The sequence below is a fragment of the Mustela lutreola genome, chromosome 2, assembly GCF_030435805.1.
Source record: "Mustela lutreola isolate mMusLut2 chromosome 2, mMusLut2.pri, whole genome shotgun sequence".
NCBI lineage: Eukaryota > Metazoa > Chordata > Mammalia > Carnivora > Mustelidae > Mustela > Mustela lutreola.
In genome coordinates this window covers 159,404,317-159,427,723 of record NC_081291.1, presented here as the reverse complement: position 1 = coordinate 159,427,723, position 23,407 = coordinate 159,404,317, and the positions used below count along the sequence as shown (strand labels likewise).

The window sequence follows — 23,407 nt, the reverse complement described above, 5'->3', positions numbered from 1 at the left end:
GTTGGGGGATACTTGCACAGAGTTCTGAATTAAATGGGGAAATGAGACACTTAAAGAAGACTGAGGAAGAGAGTTCTAAGCAAAGGAGGCAGCAGGTGCAAAGGCTCCAAAGTGGGAGCATTCTTAGCTTTTTTCAAGGACATCAGTGTGGCAAGGTCAGAATGAGTGAAGGAAGAGTTGAAGACTGGGATGCTTTAGATTTTGTAGGGCTGGAATCTGTATGAAAGGATACCCTCCTTAGGAAAAACAATTTAAAATATGTATACAAAATTAGGTAGAGGGGCTTGGAATGGTCTTGTAAGTAAGCAGCCCTGAAGCTTAAGTTTATTAGTTTTACAGGGAAGCAGCCTCTGGAAGAGGACACTGGGCTCATAGAGAGCGGCAGAGCCACGTCCGACAAGTCTGGTGGCAATTGTGAGGACTCAGAATTTCATTTTAAGGGTGGTAGAGAGCCATTTCTTTTGAGCAGGGATTTGAAGTGATCTGATTTATGTTTTACAAGCATCCCTCTGGCACTGTATAAAGATAAGTAGGGTGCCAACCGTGGACTCAAGCCCCAGAGAGACCAGTGAAGAGGCTGTTGTAGTAATTCTGGAGAGAGACCATAGTGGACCAAGGCGGGGGCCGGAAGTAATGAGTGTTTGGATTTGAGATGTATTTTTAAAGTAGACCCAAAAGGGTTTGCTTAAGTATTTGATGTTGGATAAGAGAAGAACAGTTAAAGATAATTTCAGATTTTTTTACTTGAGTGAGTAGGTGAATGGAGATGCCTGTAACGTAGATAGAGAAGAGTAAATAGGAGAGAAATAAAGGCTTAGCAAAGTCAGGGGGCATAAGTGGGTTAACAAGGGCCTGGAACAGGGTCTGAAAGATGGAACCTCACGTGGTCACCTATAGCCTCGGGGTAGGGGCTAAATTTCTAGGTCAGCCTTTTGAGGACATTTCCCTCTGGGACTCAGTGGCCCATGGAACCCCCTGGCTGCTGCATTCACTAGACTTCTCCCAGAGCTTTAGCACAGGTCACTCAGAGGGCAGCTCTAACCTCATGCGTGTGTTTTACTCCAACACTTTGCATGGTGACTGGAACAGAGCCTGCCATGTATAAAAACTCACTGGATTATGGCATGCATCAATGAATGATTTGATTAATCCAAAATGAATCGTTGGCACACACACCTTGGCTTCTCAAAGTCTCACTGGAATCCAATAAAGATATGCTGAAATTTGATAGCAAATGAGAATTTAGACAGCATCAAACAGGGGTTCCTTTAATGGTTAAAAAAAAACAACAACAACTTTGATATTTATAGATCAGAAGCACTTTCATTTAAGAACAAACAAACCAAAGGTACCTCTGCCCTCAAAAAAATAAAAATCACCGAAAAATTCTGTAGGGAGAGAATATGTACTCAAATTTTATTACGAATACTTTATATTGTACTTTATGCTACAATTTTTTAAAAAAGAGAACACATTGCCCACGTATTCAATATGAAAAAACATTAGCCTAAAATAGCAGCACCTATGTTAGACTGAGTGATAAAGACACAAAATAATGTGATCTAGAGTGGTTGTTGAACGGACTATTTCTGTTCCCTCAGCAAAGCCCTGATGATACCCGCTGTCCATGGGGATGTGGAAATAGCCTGGGTATGTTAAACTAGACTTTGGGATAGTCTTGATCCACGTAGAAATCTTCCTTCCCACCCATCCCTTACATCTTCTTCTCTGGTTCTTCTCTCACCCACGTGGAACCACGTGCTCCTCCAGGGGTGCTATGAACTCATCTCTGGACCCATGAACCGACACGCCTGGGGGGTTGCCTGGTTTGGATTTGCCATTCTCTGCTGGACAGTGAGTATTTCCCTGCACTTGATAAGGAGAGAACTTGAGAAGGCCCTGGTTAACCCAACCATGCTAGACAGTCTGGGAACAAAACCTCAGACCTGAGGGCGAGGCAGGAAGCTGCAGTCATCAGGCCAAGGACTGTGGACTCCGTGGGCAGGTGGGGCGTTTATATCGCCTCCAGGGGAAGGGATATGCCCTACCTGCCAGATCTACTAGCTAATAGGGGAGCACTTGATTGCCTCCAGCTCTCTGGATCTCATTAATTCATTAATTTATTATACCGAAATACCACTTCCTGGGGAAGCTTCTAGAAAAGAATATACCTGGGCCCCAATCTCTGAGATTCTGATTCATTGGATCCAGGGGCAGGACCCAAGCATTTAAAAAATCTTTTCTTTCCATATAAGTCTACTTTGCTGTCAGGATTAAGAACTGTTACATTTGGGAAGCAGGTCTAAACTTTTGATTTCAGAACCCCTTTACACTCTCAAAAATTACTGAGGACTCTAATAAGCTTTTATTTATGGGGGCTATATCTATTTATATTTATCCTAATGGAAATTAACCCAGAATTTTTTAAAAAACTTATTAATTCATTTAAAATAATAATAATAAAATAATTACATGTTAACATTAACAATGTATTTTTATGGGAAAAGTGACTATTTTCCAAAACAAAAAACAGAAAAGTAGCACTGTTTTACATTTCTAAAAAGTACCTTCAGTGTCTGGTTTTAACAGAAGACAGCTGGGTCCTTTTATTTGCTTCTTCACTTAATCTGTTATAGTGAGTTGCTTAGGCTGAAGGATTTGAAGAAAATCCACCCTCACGCTGATAGGTAGCTGAAAAAAAAAAAAAAGGAATGCTTTGATAACCTTATCTAAAAGTAATTGTGAATAATCCTCTTTTGTACTACACAAAACTTGACAACTAGCAGGTTCTTTTTTTTTTTTTTTAAGATTTTATTTATTTATTTGTCAGAGAGAGAGGAGCAAGAGTGAGCACAGACAGACAGAGTGGCAAGTAGAGGCAGAGGGAGAAGCAGTCTCCCTGCCAAGCAAGGAGCCCGATGTGGAACTCAATCCCAGGACGCTGGGATCATGACCTGAGCTGAAGGCAGCTGCTTTAACCCACTGAGCCACCCAGGCATCCCAACAAACAGCAGGTTCTTAAGTGTTAGTTGTGATGTGGAATCTAAAACTATGTCAACAAACTTTTCAGAGTTTTATTAAAATACGTTTACATCAGTTTGTCTTACAATTTACATAAATCATTCACCCATTCATGATTCCATAACATCATGCATTGGTCATTTGGGAAAATACTGGTTCACTGCGTTATGCTGATCTTCCAAATATTGGCTGAATTCTTTATGAGATACCAGGAAATCTGTTGCCACATTGGAAAGGACCTTTATCACGAGAATGCTATCAACCCATCATGACAGAAACAAGTTGCCTAATTTTTGCTTGAGCACCCAAATTTATCACTGGCAAGAAATACTGTCAGTTGTTTTCCTCAAAGAGACAGACTCACTGCGTAAATTTTTGAGAAAATGTCTGTCAAACATTCAATCTGAATAACTGTAGCTTGTCTATTAGTCACTTTTTCAAGTAAAAATCACATTTCATGAAAAAATGAAAAATCACATTTCATGAAAAAATGGCTAGTTCAGGGGCCTCTGGGTGGCTCACTCATTAAGCGTCTGCCTTCAGCCCAGGTCATGATCCCAAGATCCTGGTATGGAGCCCCATGTCAATGGACTCCCTACTCAGCAGGGTGTCTGCTTCTCCCTCTCCCTCTGCCCCTCCTCTCCCCCCACTTCCCAGCTTGGTGCTCTCTCTCTAATAAATAAATAAATAATTTTTTTTTTTTTAAAGGCTATCTCAGTATACAGTCAAGCAATCACACAAGTGCTTTTCCTTAAGACAACCATTAGATTTCAGTATGCAACAAAACTGCTTTATGCATACTTTCCATTGCAAGAATATTAAAAAGATATATATTCAGGGGCGCCTGGGTGGCTTAGTTCATTAAGTGCCCAACTCTTAATTTCCACTCTGGTCATGTGATCTCAGAGTCTTGAGATCGAGCCCCCCATGGTGGGCTCCCCCTGTCTTTTTCCACTCTCCTCTCTCTACTGCAGTGCAGGAGCACACATGCACTATCTCTCAAATAAATTAAAAGAAGATTTTATTTATTTATTTGAGAGAAGAACAAAAGAGAACAAGGTGGGAGAGGTGCAGAGGGAGAAGCGGGCTCCCTTCTGAATAGGGAGCCTGACATGGGGCTTGATCTCAGGACTCCAGGATCATGACCTGAGCCAAAGGTAGACGCTTTACTGACTGAGCCACCCAGGCACCCCAATAAATAAATCTTTCAAAAAAAAAAAAAAAAGAGATGAATATTCAAAGGTAAACATTTAATAAAATTAGTATTTCTTACTGCTTCATCAAAAACAATCTCAAAATTCTAAACTTCTAAATCACTTAAACTCCCCCCTTTTTTTTTACTGCAAGTACACAGCTGTGAAGAATACACTGACCACTGACACAGTTTAGTGCCTCTACTTCGAATCCTAAGACGCCAGCAGTTTTACCTGCCCCTGCTTTTGCACCGTCAGTGCAAATGTGGAAAACAGTGAAAAGGACAAATAAATCTTAACATTATTATGCAAATGGCCTTGAAATCAGGCGCACCCATGAGGGTCCCTTGGGTGTGTTTGTGCACCACGGTTTAGGAAATGCTGGGTTTGGTGTGAAAAGCTGAGCGAGGCAGGAAGGAAAAGTGAGCTCCTTTGAGAGATCTTCTGTGGTCCCTCACCCACCCTCAGGAAGTCCCACGGCGCCCCACCCTGCACACATGCGGCCATGTCTCCATCACTCCGATACGACGTATTTGTCTGCTAAAAACCGGGGATCCAGCTGCCCTCTGTATCCCGAGGGCCTAGCTGAACACGAGCAGGTGCTTGATAGTTTGTTGAGTGAATGGAAAATGGTAACACGTTTCTATGACTTGAATGGTAACAACTTCTATGAAGTTTCTCTTCCTGCCATGCTAGCAGGAACTGTGGGATACTATTTAAAGGTTCTAAAGGATCTTAGCACTCCACACCAGCTGAAACTCTTGACATTTCCACAAGCATCAAGTGCACTCTGAATCTAGTAAGCCCCCCTGAAATTCAAAAGAGGGAAGCAAAAGGAACTAAATGTATTGAAGACCTCTGTGGACAAGGCATCATGTCCGATACTTTCAGCACTAAATCCCCCCAACAGTAGCTAGGTAGAGAGCCAGTCTCCTTACCCTCTCTGTGCCTTGGTCTCTTTGTAGGATTCTGAAAGCATTCAGGGGAGTTGTATGTATAGCCTTCAGAACAGTGCCTGATGTACAATAAGTTGTCAATAAACATCAAGCATTCGTGGTAATAGTATTTCTTCCTCATTCCGTCATCTAACTCTGGGGCAGGTGAAGAATATTATCGTTACTTTTCAGAGGCAGGGAGGGAGTGTCAGAGCTGCAACAGAATCCAGATATTCTAACCTTCCTCACCTGAGGCAGAAACCTTCAGTTCTGTGGCATTCTTCAGGGACAGCCATTCCAGGTCACAAGCATTTTGGGGAAAATAGGGGGTTCTTGGGAGAAGAGGTTCAGTACTAGAAAGCAAGCAAATTGTACCTTCAAATAGTACATACAAGAAATAGGAATCCACCGGAAGTTCATTGGCCCTGATGAGAAGAAGAAAGAATTTGCCCCAGGGGCTAGTTCAGCACAGACATGAGGGGAGCAGCCCCAGCAGACAGGAAGTCTAGGGTGCCTTGGTGCAGGGAAGTGGGGAAGCTATCTCCAAGCAGCAGGATAGTAATCTCTGCCCCTTGAGGTTTCTTAAAGCAAGATTACTCTTAAAAATTCAGGATCATCTAGGCCTGAGTGAACCTAACATCCTCCCCCCCCCCCCCAAGTATGAGTCATTTCTAAAACAATTCCTTTTTTTTTTTCCTTTGTATTCTAGTTTTGGGTTCTCCTGGGTACCATGTTCTACTGGAGCAGAATTGAATATTAAGAACAAAGTGTCACCACCACACTACCTTCCTCCAGTGACTCTGGGCCCAGTGCTGCAAGCGAGCTCTCCTGGTAGAATTGACGTCTGCGCTCTGCGGGGGCCCTGTGCCTCTTACTCGAACTGGCGAGGTAGAGTTGTACCCCTGGGCTTGCAGCATCTCAAAATTCTCACTAGGGTTTTCAGTCTGGTCTAGGGTACTGCAACATTTTTATAACCAGTAGGAAAGGGAGACTTTGGAAAGTCAATAACTACTTCTTCTATCCCTGCCTATTTTTAATTTGAGGGCAAAAAGACTTCCACAAGAACCTGTGTTATCTCAGCAAGCCAAGTCTGTATTTGCACAGCAAGGTTGCGTGCATTTCTCCCTGCTTTCTGAAAGAGACTTGCAAAGGCTTTCATTCGTCTCAGTCTTGCCCACATGAGAGAATTAAGGAAAAAATTGCTGAGAGAGATCTTTGGCCTTTGTTCTATGGTGGCTTCCATCTACACAGATTCAAGTGATTCCCTTACTGCCATCTTAGAACCATTTTGTTCTTCAGAACAACACCCAACCTTGAGTTAATAGTGGTTGAAACTTCCTCTCAGACATGGCAGGGTGACCCGTGTGTTTTAAGCTCCCTTCTCCCATTAATTCCTTTTACTCTCAAAATATTTCTCTCTGAATTATGTTTCTGTTTGTGGTCCTGAAAGAAATTCTTACAATTCAATATTTGTCTAGTCTTATAAATAAAGATGGCTTTTAAATATGTTCATTTTCTTTTGTTTTCACCAGTTGGCATAATTGGTCACATAGCAAAACGAGTGTTCCAATGGAAGAGTCTTTTAGGTTCATGGGAATTAATGTTTAGGCGATAGAAAATGCGATTGGGTGAGGTTTCCTGCTGGATGCCCTGTAACTTTGCTGTATGGTTTTGATGGTTGGAAATTCTAAATTGACTTTGACTTTTCACTCCTGCTTCACTTAGCCCAGTAGTGGTAATGGAGCTCCAGCTCCTCAATCCTTTTCCTCCTGCAAGGGAAGCAACTCGAACTTACAGCTGTGAATGATGTATCCTATGAAGGAAGTATAGGTTTTCTTCAGGGTCCTACTCACAGCAACTCTGTCACAAGGAGTGCCCCTATCCCACATCCTGGTGAGTGAGGCTGAGCCCCCGGGCTAGGAAGGGACAAGGGAGGAGTGGGGTGCGGACACACCTCTGCCATGCACCTGGGGAAAAGCTGGGACAGCGTCTGATCTTAATTCCCAGGACATTGGGCCAAAGGTTCCTGTCCTGACACTCATCCAACCTTGCCCCTCACCGTGTCTCTCCAGGGGAGTGCTTCTGCTGTCAGGGTAAATAAATGACATCTGCACTTAGCTGAGAAAGTTTTCTCCATGGTCTTTTAGGAGAGAAGGAGAGGGAGAGAGCTTACACTGGGCCAGGCTTTTAAATGCCTCCCATGCATTCTGATGTCTTTTTCTTTCGCTGATAACCAGATTTTCCAGTGCCTCCTGCTGTCTGCTGCCTGAGCAAAGTCTGCCCCAAACCCACTTCTGACTTCCCCTCTAGGGCTTCGTGCATGCTCCCCAAACTCTATCTACCCACAAAATTCCATTCTCCTGTTGATTTGATCTCGGCTGAGTTAAGGGAAAGGCTTTGTACAACTAGTGAGTGACAACTAGTTCCCATCTCTCTTCATCTTCTCTGTGGATTTTTCATTGATAACTGAAAATTGATCTCTGGTTGCTGGAATCCAAGGCAGCTGTAGGAGCAGGAAGAGCTCTCATGGGCAAGATGGCCCTCCTGCTGCTCTCTAAATCTTACCTCCTGCCTTCTCTACCAAGAAGTACCTAGAAAGAACACAGGCCTTTAATCAGTGCCCCTTGTCCCCTCTCTAGCTAGATTCCTAGTGGAGCCTCAGCCTTATCTTCAGAGAAGGTGCAAATTCCAGTGTAAATGTGGACAGGTTTTTGATCCACCCCAAAAATCAAGAAAGTCTCTGCATGCAGGTACCCACTATGTGCAGGCCCCCAACACGTGGGAGGATGTATCTTCCAGCTGAGACAAACCCAGGCCCGAGGACCCCTCTGCAGAGAATCAGCCATTCAGGCCCCTGCGCTTTCTGCTCCAGGGTCTCCAGTTTAACTACAGAGCAATTTCCGCTCTGCCTAGTTTCTGCTTCCACCCCTTTCCACCTGCCATGGCAGCCCAGCTCTCCCCTTCTGGAAGTGGGACTCACAGTGAGACTCGAACCACCATTCAGGGCGAGGCCCAGGTCCAGCCTCAACAATGCCACCTCCAGCCCCGCTAGACCAAGCAGTGGAAGGCGAGCAGGGAGCCGGCAGGTTGTTGGGTTCAAGACCCACGAAGACAAAGCCATCTTGAGAAAATGCCACTTCTCCAACAGACCATGGGCCTGCTTATCAGGTGCACAAAGAACGATTACTGCCTAACACCCAAAATGAGTCAGGCTAACTCTGGGGTAGGTGTTACTGGGTTGCAATGCCAGAGGGTCATCATGGTCTCTTGGTTGGCTCATTCCTTCCAGGTTGCCACTCAGGCTCCTGGCGGGCTGTGTCAGAAAGCCTACTGCTCAGGGGCACCTGGGTGGCTCAGTTAGGTGGCTGGCTCTTGGTTTTGCTCCACGGTGATCTCAGGGTTTTGGGATTGAGCCCTCTCTGGGCTTAGTGGGGGAGGGGGGTCTGTTCAGGATTCTCTCTCTTTCTCTCCCTCCCACCCTTAAAAATAAATACATAAACCAAGAATGAAAGAAAAGGAAGAAGGAAGAAAGGGAATGAGGGGGAGGGAAGGAAGGAAGGAGGGAAAGAGAGAGAGAAAGAAAGAGTGAGCCTACTGTTCAGGTTTGTAAGCCCTACATCTTACTTTGTACCTGAGCGGGATACACAGAGAGGCTCGGATTCTGAAGGGTAGACAGGTACTTCCTGGCTACTGATGAAGAAGAACTAGAACAGATAATGGTCATGTGAGTTTGAAAATCCAATCACCTCTCAAACCTCCACCCCGCCCCACCCCCACCCATCCCTGACAAGCCCAGTAGGGCCGAGAAACTGGAAACTCAGCTGCTTTCTTATCTCTATTGATTGAACAAGTGTTTCTCCTTTGGTATCTAATATTTCCTTTCCTTTGTCTTTTCTGCTTTACCACACCCAGATCCTTATCACCTCCTATGAGTGAGGCTGAAAAAAAAAAGAAACCCCGCCGAAGGCTAGTTGCAAGCTACAAGACTAGTTGCAAGATAGGGAGTTTGCTTTCATGTGTGACTTTTTAGAAGGCTTGAGTGGCCCATCTCATGAGATGTACAAACATCTTGGGAACAGGCAGCATTGCTGAGAAATGCAGAGTTCCCAGACCCTCCTCCAAGCAACCCTTCCCACAGTGCCCAGCCAACTCCCAACACACACACACACACACACAACACAGAGACTTAACTTCAGAGACAAACAGCCAAACCCTAGGGTTAAAGAGAAAGGGTGCCATCATACCTTTTCTTTTTCTAGTGGCCTGTACCTGGAGTTCCTGCTAAAAAAGAAAATGAGAGCAGCTCCTGACATTCAGAAATGAGGCTGCCCTCACACCTAGGCCATTAGATGTAAACAATCCTACGGGATGCAAACAATCTCACAGAATACCGACCTCAGATAAGGTCCCACAAAATGAGGGAAAATGAACCCACCTTTTAATTCTGTCCAAGCACAAGTACAAGGTCACCATGCCACCTGCAAAATGCCAAACCTACCCTCCTTTGGCTAAAATAAGTGACTGCTACGAGTTTACCAATTACAGTTCTATTTTCCTGCTAGTCCCAATGAATAAAATTTATTCACACTCAGAATTGTCCCTGCTTTCTGACAATGTCCAATGTAGAGAACACCCTATTGCGTAGCCCCTCCCCAAATGAACCAACTGAAACCCAAATGCTAGAATAGGTTCTAACTCCCTTTTCCTAAGATAGCTTATGGTTCCCCATGGTGTGTTCTCCCTCACTGGGAGTCATAATCCCAATTTATTTAACTGCAGATGTGTTTCGTGTTTCGGGGTGGTCTTTGAAGGGCACGGCCCCTCTCCAGGTAACTGCCCATCCCTATTTCCTCTCTCAGTGTATTGGTTGGTTGGTTAAGAAAATAAGCTCTGGAGTCCATTGTCTGCCTCCAAATCCCAGCTTGGCAGGACTTGGGCAATTTACTTAGCCTCTTGGAACCTGCTTCAGGAAAACAGGTCTAACCTCAGAGGCGACTGGAAGGGTTCTGTAAGTTATGTCAAGTGCATCAGAATGGCAATAGGCTATGAGACCCCAATAAGAAGTTATAATGTAAGTCTGGACTGAAGGCCTGTGCATGGCCCATAATCTTTGGAAACATGCCAACTAATGTCACATTACTTCGATTTATTACAGTAGGCTTGATGACCAGATCCACTGGTCTAGATGGACTGACCCTCCAACAATAGTGGAGTAAGAGCTTTTCAGCACAACTCCTACTCCACAGAAGAATGTACTAGGGTTGTCAAGATAAGACATTTTAACAGATGCATCTCATGTTCTGTGTATTATTTCTACAGTCCTTACTACAAATGAGATCTCTGCCTTGCTGGCCTCACAGAGAAATCTCATCATCTCCTGACAATGTGGTATTATTCAAGGTGGGAGGGCACGAGGTAGTGGAGAGAGACTTGAGTTTAAGACTTCGCTCTTCCTCTTACCAAGTTCAGAAGTTACTTAACTTCAATCTGTTTTTGTCTTGGGAGTACATACGTGCCTACAGGGCTACTGGAAAGTTAAAAGAGACACACACACACACATAGGTAACTTGGCTAATGCAGAGCAAGCACTCAGTTATTGTTATGACACACCCTTCACCAACCTCTCTTCCAAGGCCCGAAATTACACACACATACACACACATGCACAGGAACATACTCAAGGCACTGGGTGTGGTACATAAACAATGAATCTTGGGACACTGAAAAAATAAAATTAAAAAAAAAAAAAAAAAAAAACCTGAGGGGCACCTAGGTGGCTCAGTGGGTTAAGCCTCTGCCTTCGGCTCAGGTCATAATCTCAGGGTCCTGGGATTGAGCCCTGCATTGGGTTCTCTGCTGAGCAGAGAACCTGCTTCCCCTCTCTCTGCCTGCCTCTCTGCCTACTTGTGATCTCTGTCAAATAAATAAAATTAAAAAAAAAAAAAAAAAACTAAGTGGCAGGGTGAGAAAAAATGAAAACATGTAAAGTAGCATGCTGTTCATGTATTTGTGATGGCCAAATAGACCAGGCTGAGACAATCATTAGCAATTACTAGAGGCCTGTCTACAAAGTTCAAAAAGTCTGGCCTCTTTATAGCAGTTGACAGTGAAAACAGAGCAGGAACTGGGGAAACTTCCTTCCTTTGAGGCCAAACTCCTCCCTGGCTGTGAAGGGAAGCAGGAGGATGACAGCAATAAGCAAAGATCTTAAAAAATTCTCTTCCACCCTGGAAAGTTGCATGATGAGGAATATTTTTTTTTTTAATATTTTATTTATTTGACGGAGAGAAACTCAGTGAGAGAGGGAACACAAGCAGGGGGAGTGGGAGAGGGAGAAGCAGGCTTCCCACCAAGCAGGGAGCCCAATGCGGGGCTTGATCCCAGGACCCTGGGATCATGACCTGAGTGGAAGGCAGACGCTTAACCACTGAGCCACCCAGGTGTCCCCATGATGAGGCATCTTGATTGAAAGAATAACTTGGGGGCGCCTGGGTGGCTCAGTCAGTTAAACATCTGCCTTCAGCTCAGGTCATGGTCTCAGGGTCCTGGGATTAAGTCCTGCATCAGGCTCCCTGCTCAACGTGGAGTCTGCTTCTCCCTCTCCCTCTGTCCCTCCTCCCACTAATGCACTCTCTCTCGCTCTCCCTCATGTTCTCTAATAAAAAAAATGAACTCTTTAAAAAAGAATAACCTGAAAAACAGTAATTGGCATAGAGCAGAGGTTTCTAAAACATTGCCCAAAATACACAGATGCCTGTTAGTAGCTGAAAATACGCAGAGAATTTCCACATGATAGGAGCTGTATTTTGTTTCCATTTACTAAGAAACTGAATTCTCAAATATGGATCCTCAAATTCCTTTCGCACAGTATATTCTCTTCCTTTACCCTGCCAACCATGACCAGGGACCCACAGCTCTGAACTGGGGATCCCCGGCATGGGCTGTTGGCAATCACAACAGTTCAGTTGGTATATGACTGTAATTAAGAGAATTTGGGGCAGAGTGCTCAAGATCTGGCAGAAAAGAGAGAAAACAGCATGGGGAAAAATGATGGAAAACCAACATTATTTCTTTGCTAATTGAAAAAAACAAAAACAGCTTTTACTTGTCCTTTCTGAGTTAAAGGTAAACCAGGCCAGCCCTAGGTAAACCTGTCCTGGTCTATAAAATGTATTTTCCTTTCCAATTCTCCTTCCCCACTTGGGAGGCGACCGCTGCCTTTCCTGGGAGCCCCATGCCCTTCCTCCCCTCCCTCGCCTTGTTCGGGAAGGACATTATTTACACTCATCGGCTGGCACTCATTCATGTTCAAGTTGAACAATTAAAGTGTCATATTGTAATGATGGATCGGGAGAGCCTGGGGCACAGAGCCACAGTGCTTGCTGAAGAACATCCACATCTACGTTATTTATGTGTCCGTTCACCCATGCAAACATAATATTAGTTCTGTATCCAAGTATCCACCTCTGAGTATTTCTGTATTCCAGTACCCACCTCCTATTACCTTCCTGAGATGATCCTCCCATGCCCCTGCCCCTCACCCCAGGAAGCTCAGCAGTACTGGCTGCTTTTCTCCCAAATCATTGCCATAGCCCCAGTCGGCGCCACGACCCCATCTTCCCCCCAAATCAAAGGCTTCCGAGCCCCGGCCTCCACCCCTTCCTATCCTATACCCAACCAGGTGTGGCCTCTGGAGGCCAGCCCTGCTGCAGCTGGCATCGATGACCAGGAAAGGAGCAGGCAGAAGAGAATGAGGAGGATAAATGTATGATGTGGCCCAGGAAATGGGATGCAGATGCACCAGCCACAGGCCTGGACCCAGTTATACAAAGGGACTGCACACAGGAAGAGCAGAAGAAAGGGGCAGAAAGATAAAGAAGAGAGTGAGTGGGATGGGGGGAGGGTGTCAGTCCAATTTGTGTGTTTCTAAACCGCTGAGGATCAAGGATACTGAAACGAACATGTCTATGGGCCTCAAACAACAGAAAAAAAACAAGATGGGGCATCCACAGCTTTTTTTCATATTTTACTACAGAGGTATTTTCGATCTATGACTAGTTAATAGGTGATTTGTAAACTGCTAATTCATATCCTGCATGTACAAAATCATTTTACAAAAATACTTTAGAAAGTAGTAAATAACGTATGTCCTGCTGGGCGATTCCAGGGAGGCATATGTGGGCAGGGGACGCTCGCCACAGACCAGCAGCAGCGGCGGCCACTCCTCTGACACTGGCCTCCCGCGCCATTCGTGCCCAAGTTCACAGCATCTTGATTCTTTGCCTTTCTCCTCTCTTCTGGGGCCTTCTTCTCACCTGGGACCCAACTCTTCTCAGAGGACCATGCAGGATAAATGAGTAAACAGATAGACTTCGTACCTTTCTACCTCAGATGAGAACAATTCCAGTTCTCTGGACCACTCAGCAATCCTATTTCCTGTGGGCTTTTCTGATCCCGTCACGGATCACTTCAAACTTAAATTTCTTTCAGTCCAAGTTTTCAAGTAGACTTCATGGTATCCCTCAAGCAATCTTTGCAGACTCAGCCCTTCACGTATGTGTATTACAGTCTTTAATAACCCCCAGGAGCAAACCAACCAAGAAAGCTGTCTTCTTACAACTGTTCTATAGTCCCTGTTACTTGGAACTCTGCTAAGAAAATACAAAAGGAAAAATTCAGCTCAGTCATTAGCTGTGACCAGTTCTTAATGTGTGCTACTAGGGAAAGTCTCTAGTCCAAAATTATTGCAATAAAATATCCAGTTCTTCCAAACGTCACCAGAAGATCCAGGGTCATGCACCAGACCAGAAATCCACTGTGATGTTGGTATACAAAGGATTATAATCCACAGAGAGTAATTTGTAAATACAACTAGTCAACCCATCTGTTCTCCAGACTCGTGATACCTGATGTAAGAGCTTCATCCTGAAGATAAAAAGAACAATGTAAATGGTAATGCAAGAATTTAACAGGTATTCCATTGCTTTTTGCCTTGCCCCCAAATTTGACAAAATCATCATTGTAAATTATTGCACCTACTGCGTTTCCTACTGCAAAAAGTTCATTTTCCCCATCTAAAGTAACGGACCCCAATGATAACTGTGTGGTCATGTGTCAGATCCCATGTGAAGACCCTAGGGACCATTGCACCCAGTCTACAGGACAGAGGACACACAGGTAACACTGATGAACGCGATACGTGCCAGCCACTGCTAAGAGGCCCTCTGCTAAGCTTCAGGGTATCTAGGAATCCTCCCATGTTGTTGTCTGTAGGCAGGAGGGTACACAGCTTTCCTAAGAGTCTCTAACAAAGTTAGAATATATGCAGAGGACGATGAATGAAGCGGCACCTGACTTCATAAGGGAGTCTAGGGACGGGTGCACAGAAAGGACGTATGACCGAGGCTTAGAAGAGGAGAAAGGTGAGGGAAAGGACATGCAGGCAGGAACACCACCCTGTGCAAGACGCAGAGACATGCAAAGTAGCAGGCTGCATTTCATGGAGCAGCAGCAATTGCATGGCTGAAGCCCCCGGGTGCCGGGAGTGGAGCAGGAGGTCAACTGAATTGGTCTCCGGGAATTCTGGATGAAAAGCAATACATTCCGGTTACAGTATCAATGTGGTCAGAGATCAGAAACACAGTGTTGAACTCAATAGGGTCAGAGAAAACTAATACAGTGTGATTCCACATACATAACACTGGAAAACAAAAAATTAAACAATCTTTTGTAGAGGGATACACACCTATGGGAAAACAACAACAACAAAGAAACAGCAGAAGTAATTATCATTATCACAAGTATTTATCACAAAAATTCAGGAAAATATGACTTTTGGGGGTAAGAAGAGCAAAAGGGATTGGGGAGGTTACACGGGTAACAAACATGTATTGGGTTGGGGGGGGTGGTCAGGCCTGGGTGGCTCAGTGGGTTAAACTTCTGCCTTCGGTTCAGGTCATGATCTCAGGGTCCTGGGATTGAGTCCTCCATCAGGCTCCCTGCTCAGCAGAGAGCCTGCTTCTCTTTCTCCCTTTGCCTGATGCTCTGCCTACTTGTACTCTCTATCTCTCTGTCAAATAAATAAATAAATATATTTTTTAAAAATAAATAAATTGGATGGAGGACATTACGCTGCTCATTGCATCAAGAATCTTCACACTTTTCAAACAATTTTAAGTATTGTTTCAGATCTATTCCACAATAATTATTATTTTTTTAATTTAAAAGAATTTTAAATTAATTTAATTTAATTGATTTAAAAGAATTAATTTTTTTAATTTAAAAGGTTTGTCCACCCCTATGGACAAACACTAGAAAGACACATGGAAAAACGGAAGTTTTGTTAAAGTCACAGATTCTAAAAAAAGGGCTAAGAACCTTTTTAATGTTGTTTTAAAATATAAACTCTAACAAAGCGCTATGATATTTTAATACAGTTTTAAAATTTAGAATTAAAAATCAGGGGTGCCTGGGTGGCTCAGTGGATTAAGCCTCTGCCTTCGGCCCAGGTCATGGTCTTGGGGTCCTGGGATCGAGCCCTGCATCAGGCTCTCTGCCGGGCAGGAAGTCTGCTTCTCCCTCTCTCTCTGCCTGCCTCTCTGCCTACTTGTGATCTCTTTCTCTCTCTCAAATAAATAAATAAAATTTAAAAATATATATAAAAAAAAAGAATTAAAAATCAGAACAAAGAACTGTAGATTCTTCAACTATTATCCCAAAAAGAAATGGCTTATCTGCCAGGATTCTTCTGTCAAAGGGCCAATTCCTGGAGCATGAGAAGTACAGGATAAGCCTAGAACAGCTCATCACACAGGAGCACAGGGAAGGGAGCTCTCAAAACTAGTGTATTTGTCAAAGGATTGAGGAGTCAGCTCAAAAAAGATTCCACTCGCCAAAGATGAGACAAACCAGGCATTGAAAATCATATTAACTACATCCTGAAGGATGCTGGGAAGAGCAACTCATTTTGAAAACTGAAAAATCAGTACTGATTCTTCCCCTTCATTCTGCCTTTTCTTTGAAAACCAGGTGAAGAAGTAGTCAAACAGGTGAAGAAGGAAAGTCCTTTTTTGCAGAAAAATCTATCTAATCAATGCAGAAGGCATGACAGAATATCAGAATTTTGCAATCCTAATTAAATAATAAGTTTATGCAATGAGCACCAATGGCTGCTAAGATCTTTGGGTGCCAATGGGGAACCTGGATAGGGCTGACAACACTTAAACCCAGAGATCAATGCTATATCACAAAGACCTGACCAGACATTCCGTCTTCCTGTGGTGATACAAGAGGAGCTAGCTACATGGCACCATTAGTGAAGTGTTCTTGGCCTGAAATAGTACTGAATTCCACTCAAGTCTCCAGGATCTAACTCGCAGTTTACAAGGGAATGTGGAAGTCAGAGGCACATATGACGTTTGACTGCTGGGATGCCATTCACAAGATCCACAAGGAAGCAAATTCCATCTGACAAATGACTTGGTCTGTTCAACAAATAAAATGCAAGGGCAAAAAAGTAGGGGAGAGGTAATCTGCAGATTAAGAGATTTCAGAGAGATCATCCAAATGCACTATGTGGACCTTGTCTAGATCCTGATCTGAATGAACCAACCATTAAGGGGGAAAAAATTTTATGAGATAATCAGGGAAATCCAAACACTAACTGGATATTCAATGATCTTGAGGAAGTACTGTTAATCTTATTTTAGGTATGATAATGCTACAGTGGTTCTTTCTTTAAGACTTCTTACACTGAAGGATGTACACCAAAGTATTTACACATAAAATACTGTGATATTAGATTTGCTTTAAAAAATCTAGTGGGGGGGGTGCCTGGGTGGCTCAGTTGGTTGGGCGACTGCCTTCGGCTCAGGTCATGATCCCAGAGTCCCGGGATCGAGTCCCATGTCGGGCTCCCAGCTCCATGGGGAGTCTGCTTCTCCCTCTGACCTTCTCCCCTCTCATGCTCTCTCTCTCTCACTCTCTCTCTCAAATAAATAAATAAATAATCTTTTAAAAATAAATAAATAAATAAAAAATCTAGTGGGGGAGAAGAAGGTCAGAAAAGGAAGAGAGAACAAGGAAGAGAACAAGTATGTGGTATGCGAAGGTTCAATATACCATTCCCGCCACTTTTGTGTCTGTTCAAAATAACCTTAGTAAAAAAGCTTTGAACAAAATACACGGACTCATCTGATCGAATTCAGCGAGTCCTTATCAACAAAAGACACTAACCAGGTGCCTGACAGGCATGTGATTGCAGGACTTACCGTTCTATATTCACCTCATTGCCTCTGTCTCTAGTGTGGAAGATCATGGTATATTTACCCACTTCAGGCATTGGCCGGATTATTTTCATTTTATGAAGCTCAACCCTAGAAGAATAGCAGAATTTTTTTTTTTAAGTCTATCCTACTTATCTATCACCAGGCACTTAACAAAAATCACTTATAAAATTTACACATAAGCACACACACACAGTCACACAGAGTTTGATCACTCTGATTAAAAAAAAAAAAAAAAAGACTTCTTACAATTTTGGGCCTCAGGCAGTAAAGTCCATAAAGAATCACATTTAACATTTACTACTGGGATACAAAGGGGATGTGCCAATTTATAGTTTGTCATTTTCCAAAACACCTGAGAAAGTACTCATTCTAGTTTTTTTTAAAACATCATAACAAATAGGAGAATCCAGTCTCTCTGGATGCCTAATTTACTTAGTGTTTCCTTTTTTAGCAAAGAAAGTAATGACCATTTAGGGTCCCAGGTTTATAAGCCAACAAACGCAGGTATAAATCTAAAATTTGTTTTTTCAATCTGGGTAAGTCAGTTCATGACTCCGGGTCTCAACTGCTTCTCTGGAAAATGGCAATGGTGTGATAAGGGTGTTGTGACAGACCCAAATCAAACAGTCTCCATGGAACACGCTTTGCAAACAGTAATGTGATACAGAAGTGCAAAGAAGGCTGGTGCCTGTTGTCTGGGTGAGTAAATTAATGTTTAGTAAATAAATCTTAGCCAACTTTCAGTTCAAATCATTGGTGTTTATTCATAACATTAGTCAAGAACCACTCTGGAGATCAGGATATTTTCCCCAAATGAAAGCAAAACTGGGGTCTCCCCTCTACCTTGCAGCTGAGGAGGATCAAGAAGATAGTGAAATTACATGAAATGTGCAAAAGTCTATTACGCATCCCATCTGGACAGTGAAGTGGGTCTGGGGAACATGGTGGATACTTTCTGTCTCTAGTCCTTGCTACTACTCTTGCCTTGAAACCCATCAGGTGTCCTCTGTCTACTTCACAAGCCAAGGCCATCCAGGCTGCTGATGGGCTGGGCCATAAAGTCCTGCTGCCCATCCCGAAGGCTATTCCTACAAAGCCTTTTGTGAGGGAAACCCATTCTCTCCCGTCAGAAACATTCCAGAGGTTCTCAGGCTAGTCATGGAAACAAGACCAACATGGAACCATGGTTTCTTTATACTAAAGCTATGGAAAGTTTCTGGCAGTCACACATCTATTAATTCAGAACCCCAGCTAAGAAATTTCCTTTCTAAGAGGCAACAGTAGGAGAAAGGGGGGTCTCCTAATAGCCCTAAAGGCCTTTCATTAGAAGTCTGAAGATACTAGCCTCAGGCTCTTGTGTACTTAAGTTGGGAGCTAGGGATACCCAAAACTATCTAATCACTACACCCGCGACAAGGGGGTGGGTAAGCTAAGAGAAGAGGCCAGACATGTTCCCTTGAGCCCCCCAGGGCAGAAAGTAGTCCAAGAAAATCTGAGGGTGAGGCCAGCAGCTTGTCCAGGTGCATGAGGCTGGCTCAGGGCTAAGCACGAAAGGACATCTTGGCCTGCGCCTGGGGGTGCCACTCCTCACAAGCTGTTTGGCACTCTCTGCTCTGGAAATGGAGAACTGTGCCAGGATTCCCTATGGTCTGGGGGAAAGCATGGCTTACAACAGGCTCTCTGGCCATTTTCCTCAAATTACAGTTTGGCGGAATCTTGGACTCTGTCTCAGAAGTCCAGAAACCTCCATCAACGTTTCTGGCCCCTAAACACTCCCAGGAACCAAAAACAAACGACCCTCCATCATTTCTGAACTTCCAGTGGCAAACAGCAATTTGGGCCAGGCTGCCCTCCCCTACCCCCACTTTATGCCCGATTCTGCGGCCTCATGGCCTCCCGGACTGGCACCTATAGGAACTCTCTGTAAACGTAGGTTTCTAGAGCCACCAGTGATAGCAGAGCCCCGTGAAGGGGACCTGCCCATGTTGTTCACCTGAGTCTGAGGTCATCGTCTTCGCCTCCCCATCCCCAGTAGTTGTTAGAGAATCCATTCACCTTGAAAAATTGCTCTCTGCTGAGGGCAGTGACACCCCCAAAATATCCGCTGTAACGTAACCTGGAGCAGAAGAGAGGAGAAATAACGGTAACATTAGCACAAGGCCTTTTTGTTCTCCACACACTCTTCAGAAGTCTCTCGTGTCAGGGCTAGCATCCCAGGAACAGGCTAAAGACCACACATTTTCACCCATCCACGCCTTCTTGACCTCCACCCCCCAGCGTTCCTGGCCTTCCTGCCAGCCCTTCTTTCCTCTGCTCCCGTCTGCTCACTAAGCAAAGGGCTTCCCTCCTGTGACTGTGAATGTTTGTGTGCAGAGCTCTGCAGAGGTACCTGTAAACACGCACATCATCAGAGCTGAATGACAGATTTCATCTCATATGCCAAACCAGTAGGGAGTGATGGTGGTCAAGGGCACTGGGTCAGGAAGGATCCTGAGGCTGCCTCCAGGTTCAGCATGAATGAATGCCCTAATGAATATACTGGCTTTTCACTTTAACTTTTTTTGGCTGGGTGGGGTGGAGAGGAGACAGCTCCTACACACACTTTGTGTGCAAACTCCACTTCTGTGCATGCGAAATTCCATCTCCGAGTCCTGGAGAAGCCAACACACCTCAGCCATCTTGAGGTTTCTGGCTTGGGCTACAAGACTGAGGATACCGCTTTTCAACAGAAATAGAGTGTATGAAACAGTAAGAGGAAGACAGTAGATTATGTTTTGGGTAAGCTGAATTTGAATTTGAGAGACCCCTGGTGCTTTTGCTAGTGGGCAAAAGGATATAGGATCCAAGTCCAAAAGAGAAGAGTGGCTACAGATATGGCTTTGGAACTAAGATGTCCAGAGGTGGTGGGTGAAGCTATAGGAGCAAGAGAAATTGTCTAAAAACTACAAGTAGGTAAGAGGGGGAGAGGGCCAAGGGTAGAGTTGTGCAGAGACCAGTAAGAGAAAGGGGAGGGGAAGAGACCAGGAGTAACAGGGCAGAGCACCTCCCAGGCATACGGGTTTCTGACGGATGACTGGTGGACAAATGAGCAAACCTGAGCAAAAAGGCAACATGTGAATGTAACACTGTAACAATCCAGATGTTACAAGTGCCAAATGTAGGCACCAAATGTTAAGGTGCCAAATGTAGGCACCTTAGTAATGTGGCTGTTACCAAATAAAAAGATACAAACATATGGAGGATATCTAATTTGAATTAGCTTCAGTTCAAAGTGTGCAGGACCAATTAAATATTTGTTTTCCCAGATAAGAAAAACCAAAAGGAAAGATCAATAAGCACAGAGACAGACACTTGCTATGGAACAGGTGTGAGTCTCAAAGTCTCATCTGTCGTTCGGCTGTTGGCTTCTGTGTTCTGAGTATAAATGGGGAGGGTCTGCTTAACCCACAATGGGAATAGATTTACTTGTAACCCCGCAACCTAAAATCCTAGAAAATGGTATCACAACTTAAAATAAGCAACAGGAATAAAGTGCTCAGAAGGCAGCTGTTACTGGCTAAGACATTGGCTGCTGTGACTTGTTGCCATGGCTGCCGGCCTCTGACTGGGAAGGTGTTCTTTTTTTTTTTTTTTTTTTTTTTTTTAGGATTTTATTTATTTATTTGAGGAGGGAGAGAGAGAGAGATAGCAAGAGAGAGCATGAGCAGGAAGGAGAGGGAGAAGCAGGCTCCCCACTGAGCAGGGAGCCCAATGCGGGGGATCATGACCTGAGCTGAAGGCCCACGTTTAGTGGACTGAGCCACCCTGGCGCCCCTGGGAAGGCATCCTCAACGCCCTGCAGACCAGCAGCTTCATCGGGACACTGAGGAACAGCACAGCCCAGACACGGTCTGCCAGGCACCCATGATGGGTCACCAGGAGCAAACAACCATTACTGACCTGACTGTGACTGATTAAGTAACCACCAGCCACTGTGTGCAAGACGGTGAGCTAGACACAGGAACAGCGGGGCCCTGCCCTGAAAGAGCTTCCAGTCTAACACAAGACACGAGGGTCATCAGGGTCCTGAGGAAGGTGATGCCATGCAGCGGCAGGTGGGCCAGTGGGGGTTCAACGGGCAGGAACATGGGGAAACTCCTACGGCCAGAACGCCACAAGGATGAGTGAAGCGAGGGACGAACGCGGGCTGTCGGGGAGCACCCAGAGAGCCGTTAGCCACAGTGGGAGGCAAACAGGGACACCAGCCTGAAAGAAGGGTGAGGAACTCTCAGTTTCTCAACTGTTTCCTAAATGGCAAATATCTATGTGTTTGTCAATCTCTGCTTTTGGTTTTTCTTCTTATCGGGAAAAGCATAACCACTTAACTGGCCCAGAAGTTTTATTTATTTTTAAAGGGCTATAAGGCCCAAAGGTGGGGAAAATATAGCCCTAAAATAACAGCAGCATCCTTGCGTAAAGCAGTCAGGTACCAAAGCAATTCTTTGCAGTCAAATGTGTGGCAGGCTGGTCCAAGGCCTCATCAGTGATCCACAGTCAGTGAGATAAATAAGATTTATGTCTGGTCTCATCAGAGACCAGTGGGGGCAGGTTCCTGTAAGTTCTTTCCTCTGTGTGTGGGTGAAGTGAAAACTTTTCTTGCACTTCTCATCACACTCATGGGGTGGCCGTTGCCAAGATTAAATCACGTGTTTCAAGCTCTGTGACCCAGTGGAACATAGTGGCCAAGAGAGCAGACATTTAGCTGCCTGTAACCCCACCTGCCCTCCGGCCTGCAACCAGAGGGATTTTGCCCCAAATAGCAAGGTAAGGAGTAGGGGAGGGGGGTAAGGGCAACTCCTCCATTACTTGGGCCACACAGGATGAGGTGGTTTACACGATACATACGATAAAGTAGAAAAACAGAAATGACAAACACCCGGGACAGGAGAAGTTCAAACAGAATCTAAGATTAAAACAGGAAATATATTAGAACTCTGACCTACAAATAAGATTTTTTTCAGCTTCTAAAAGGCGGCCATGGCTTTGGTTCAGAGCTTCCTACGTCCAGATCAAAGAGAAGACACACTCAATCACCTGATTCATATTAAGAAAACCCTGCCAGTTATTCAAAGAACAGAAAGGCTTTCTGATATCTAGTTACAAAGGAAATGTCTGGCCAGTGACGGTAGCAAATCAAATACCAAGATTCACGCAGAGGCTGTTTTTAGAGTGAGCAACATCTGATGAAACTGCTGACTGTGGCAACTAAAGTTTTACTCAAAATTAACTTCCCGCAGGAGACCCAAGAACTCAGCTTCTTGTGGTCCAGCTGCATTTAAAAAAAAAAAAAAAAAAATCTAGAATCCCAATAAAAATCCTTTAAACAATCCTGTGTATCTGCACTCCAAAAATAAACAACAACAAAAACAATGCTGTGTGGTTGTAATTTCTTGACACAAATGTGTAGAAAGAACTGGGCCACAAGAAGTTATCTATGGAAGGTCCAAAGTACAGGTGTTCTGTGTTCTACACGGTGATGATCTTACTAATTTTTTGTAGACTGTTGACACGCTTCTGAAAGCACCAAGGTCCCCGATATAATAGGCTGCTTTCTTTCATGCACAAGTGGCTCAAGGAGACCAGAAAGCAAAATCTCCAGGTAAGAATCATGATAAAATTCCTCAAGGGAAAAACTCCTGCAATTCTCTTACAAGCATGGCATCTCCTCTCTCAGCTTCTCCCCTCTGCCTTGCTCCACCCAATACACTAAAGGCCAGCTGCACAGAGCTCCTCGCTCATTCTTCAGCTGGATCCAGGTATCAGAAGCCCCTCAGTCCCTTCCATTAGAAATTCAAATTCCTTAGCTGCCTGAACCAGGCCTGCCTAATCCAGCCCCTCTCTGCCCCCATCTTTGCCCCTCCTCCCTCTACCATCCCAGACATTCATGTTTGAGCACTCATAAATACCTGCATTTCCCCCAAACCATGCCATG

General features: G+C 44.4%; 2 protein-coding genes across 5 annotated transcripts in view; one reads left to right on the top strand and one right to left on the bottom strand.

The window, feature by feature from the left end:
* The window catches only part of UPK1B (uroplakin 1B), a 28,401-nt gene extending 21,744 nt beyond the window's left edge, over positions 1-6,657 (top strand). Inside the window, exons 7-8 of the mRNA XM_059164004.1 lie at positions 1,771-1,854; positions 5,859-6,657. Of these exons, the coding sequence (XP_059019987.1) occupies positions 1,771-1,854; positions 5,859-5,909 (135 nt within the window). The 3' untranslated portion in view covers positions 5,910-6,657. The remainder of the gene's footprint in view (positions 1-1,770; positions 1,855-5,858) is intronic.
* Positions 6,658-13,158: 6,501 nt separating this feature from the next.
* The window catches only part of B4GALT4 (beta-1,4-galactosyltransferase 4), a 29,341-nt gene continuing 19,092 nt past the window's right edge, over positions 13,159-23,407 (bottom strand). For 3 of the 4 annotated variants that reach the window (XM_059164003.1, XM_059164001.1, XM_059164002.1), the window contains 3 exons: positions 19,430-19,552; positions 17,419-17,523; positions 13,159-14,074 (listed from right to left, as the gene is read on the bottom strand). In XM_059164003.1, the coding sequence (XP_059019986.1) occupies positions 13,942-14,074; positions 17,419-17,523; positions 19,430-19,552 (361 nt within the window). In that variant the 3' untranslated portion in view covers positions 13,159-13,941. The remainder of the gene's footprint in view (positions 14,075-17,418; positions 17,524-19,429; positions 19,553-23,407) is intronic. The other variant, XR_009351126.1, reaches the window with a different exon arrangement.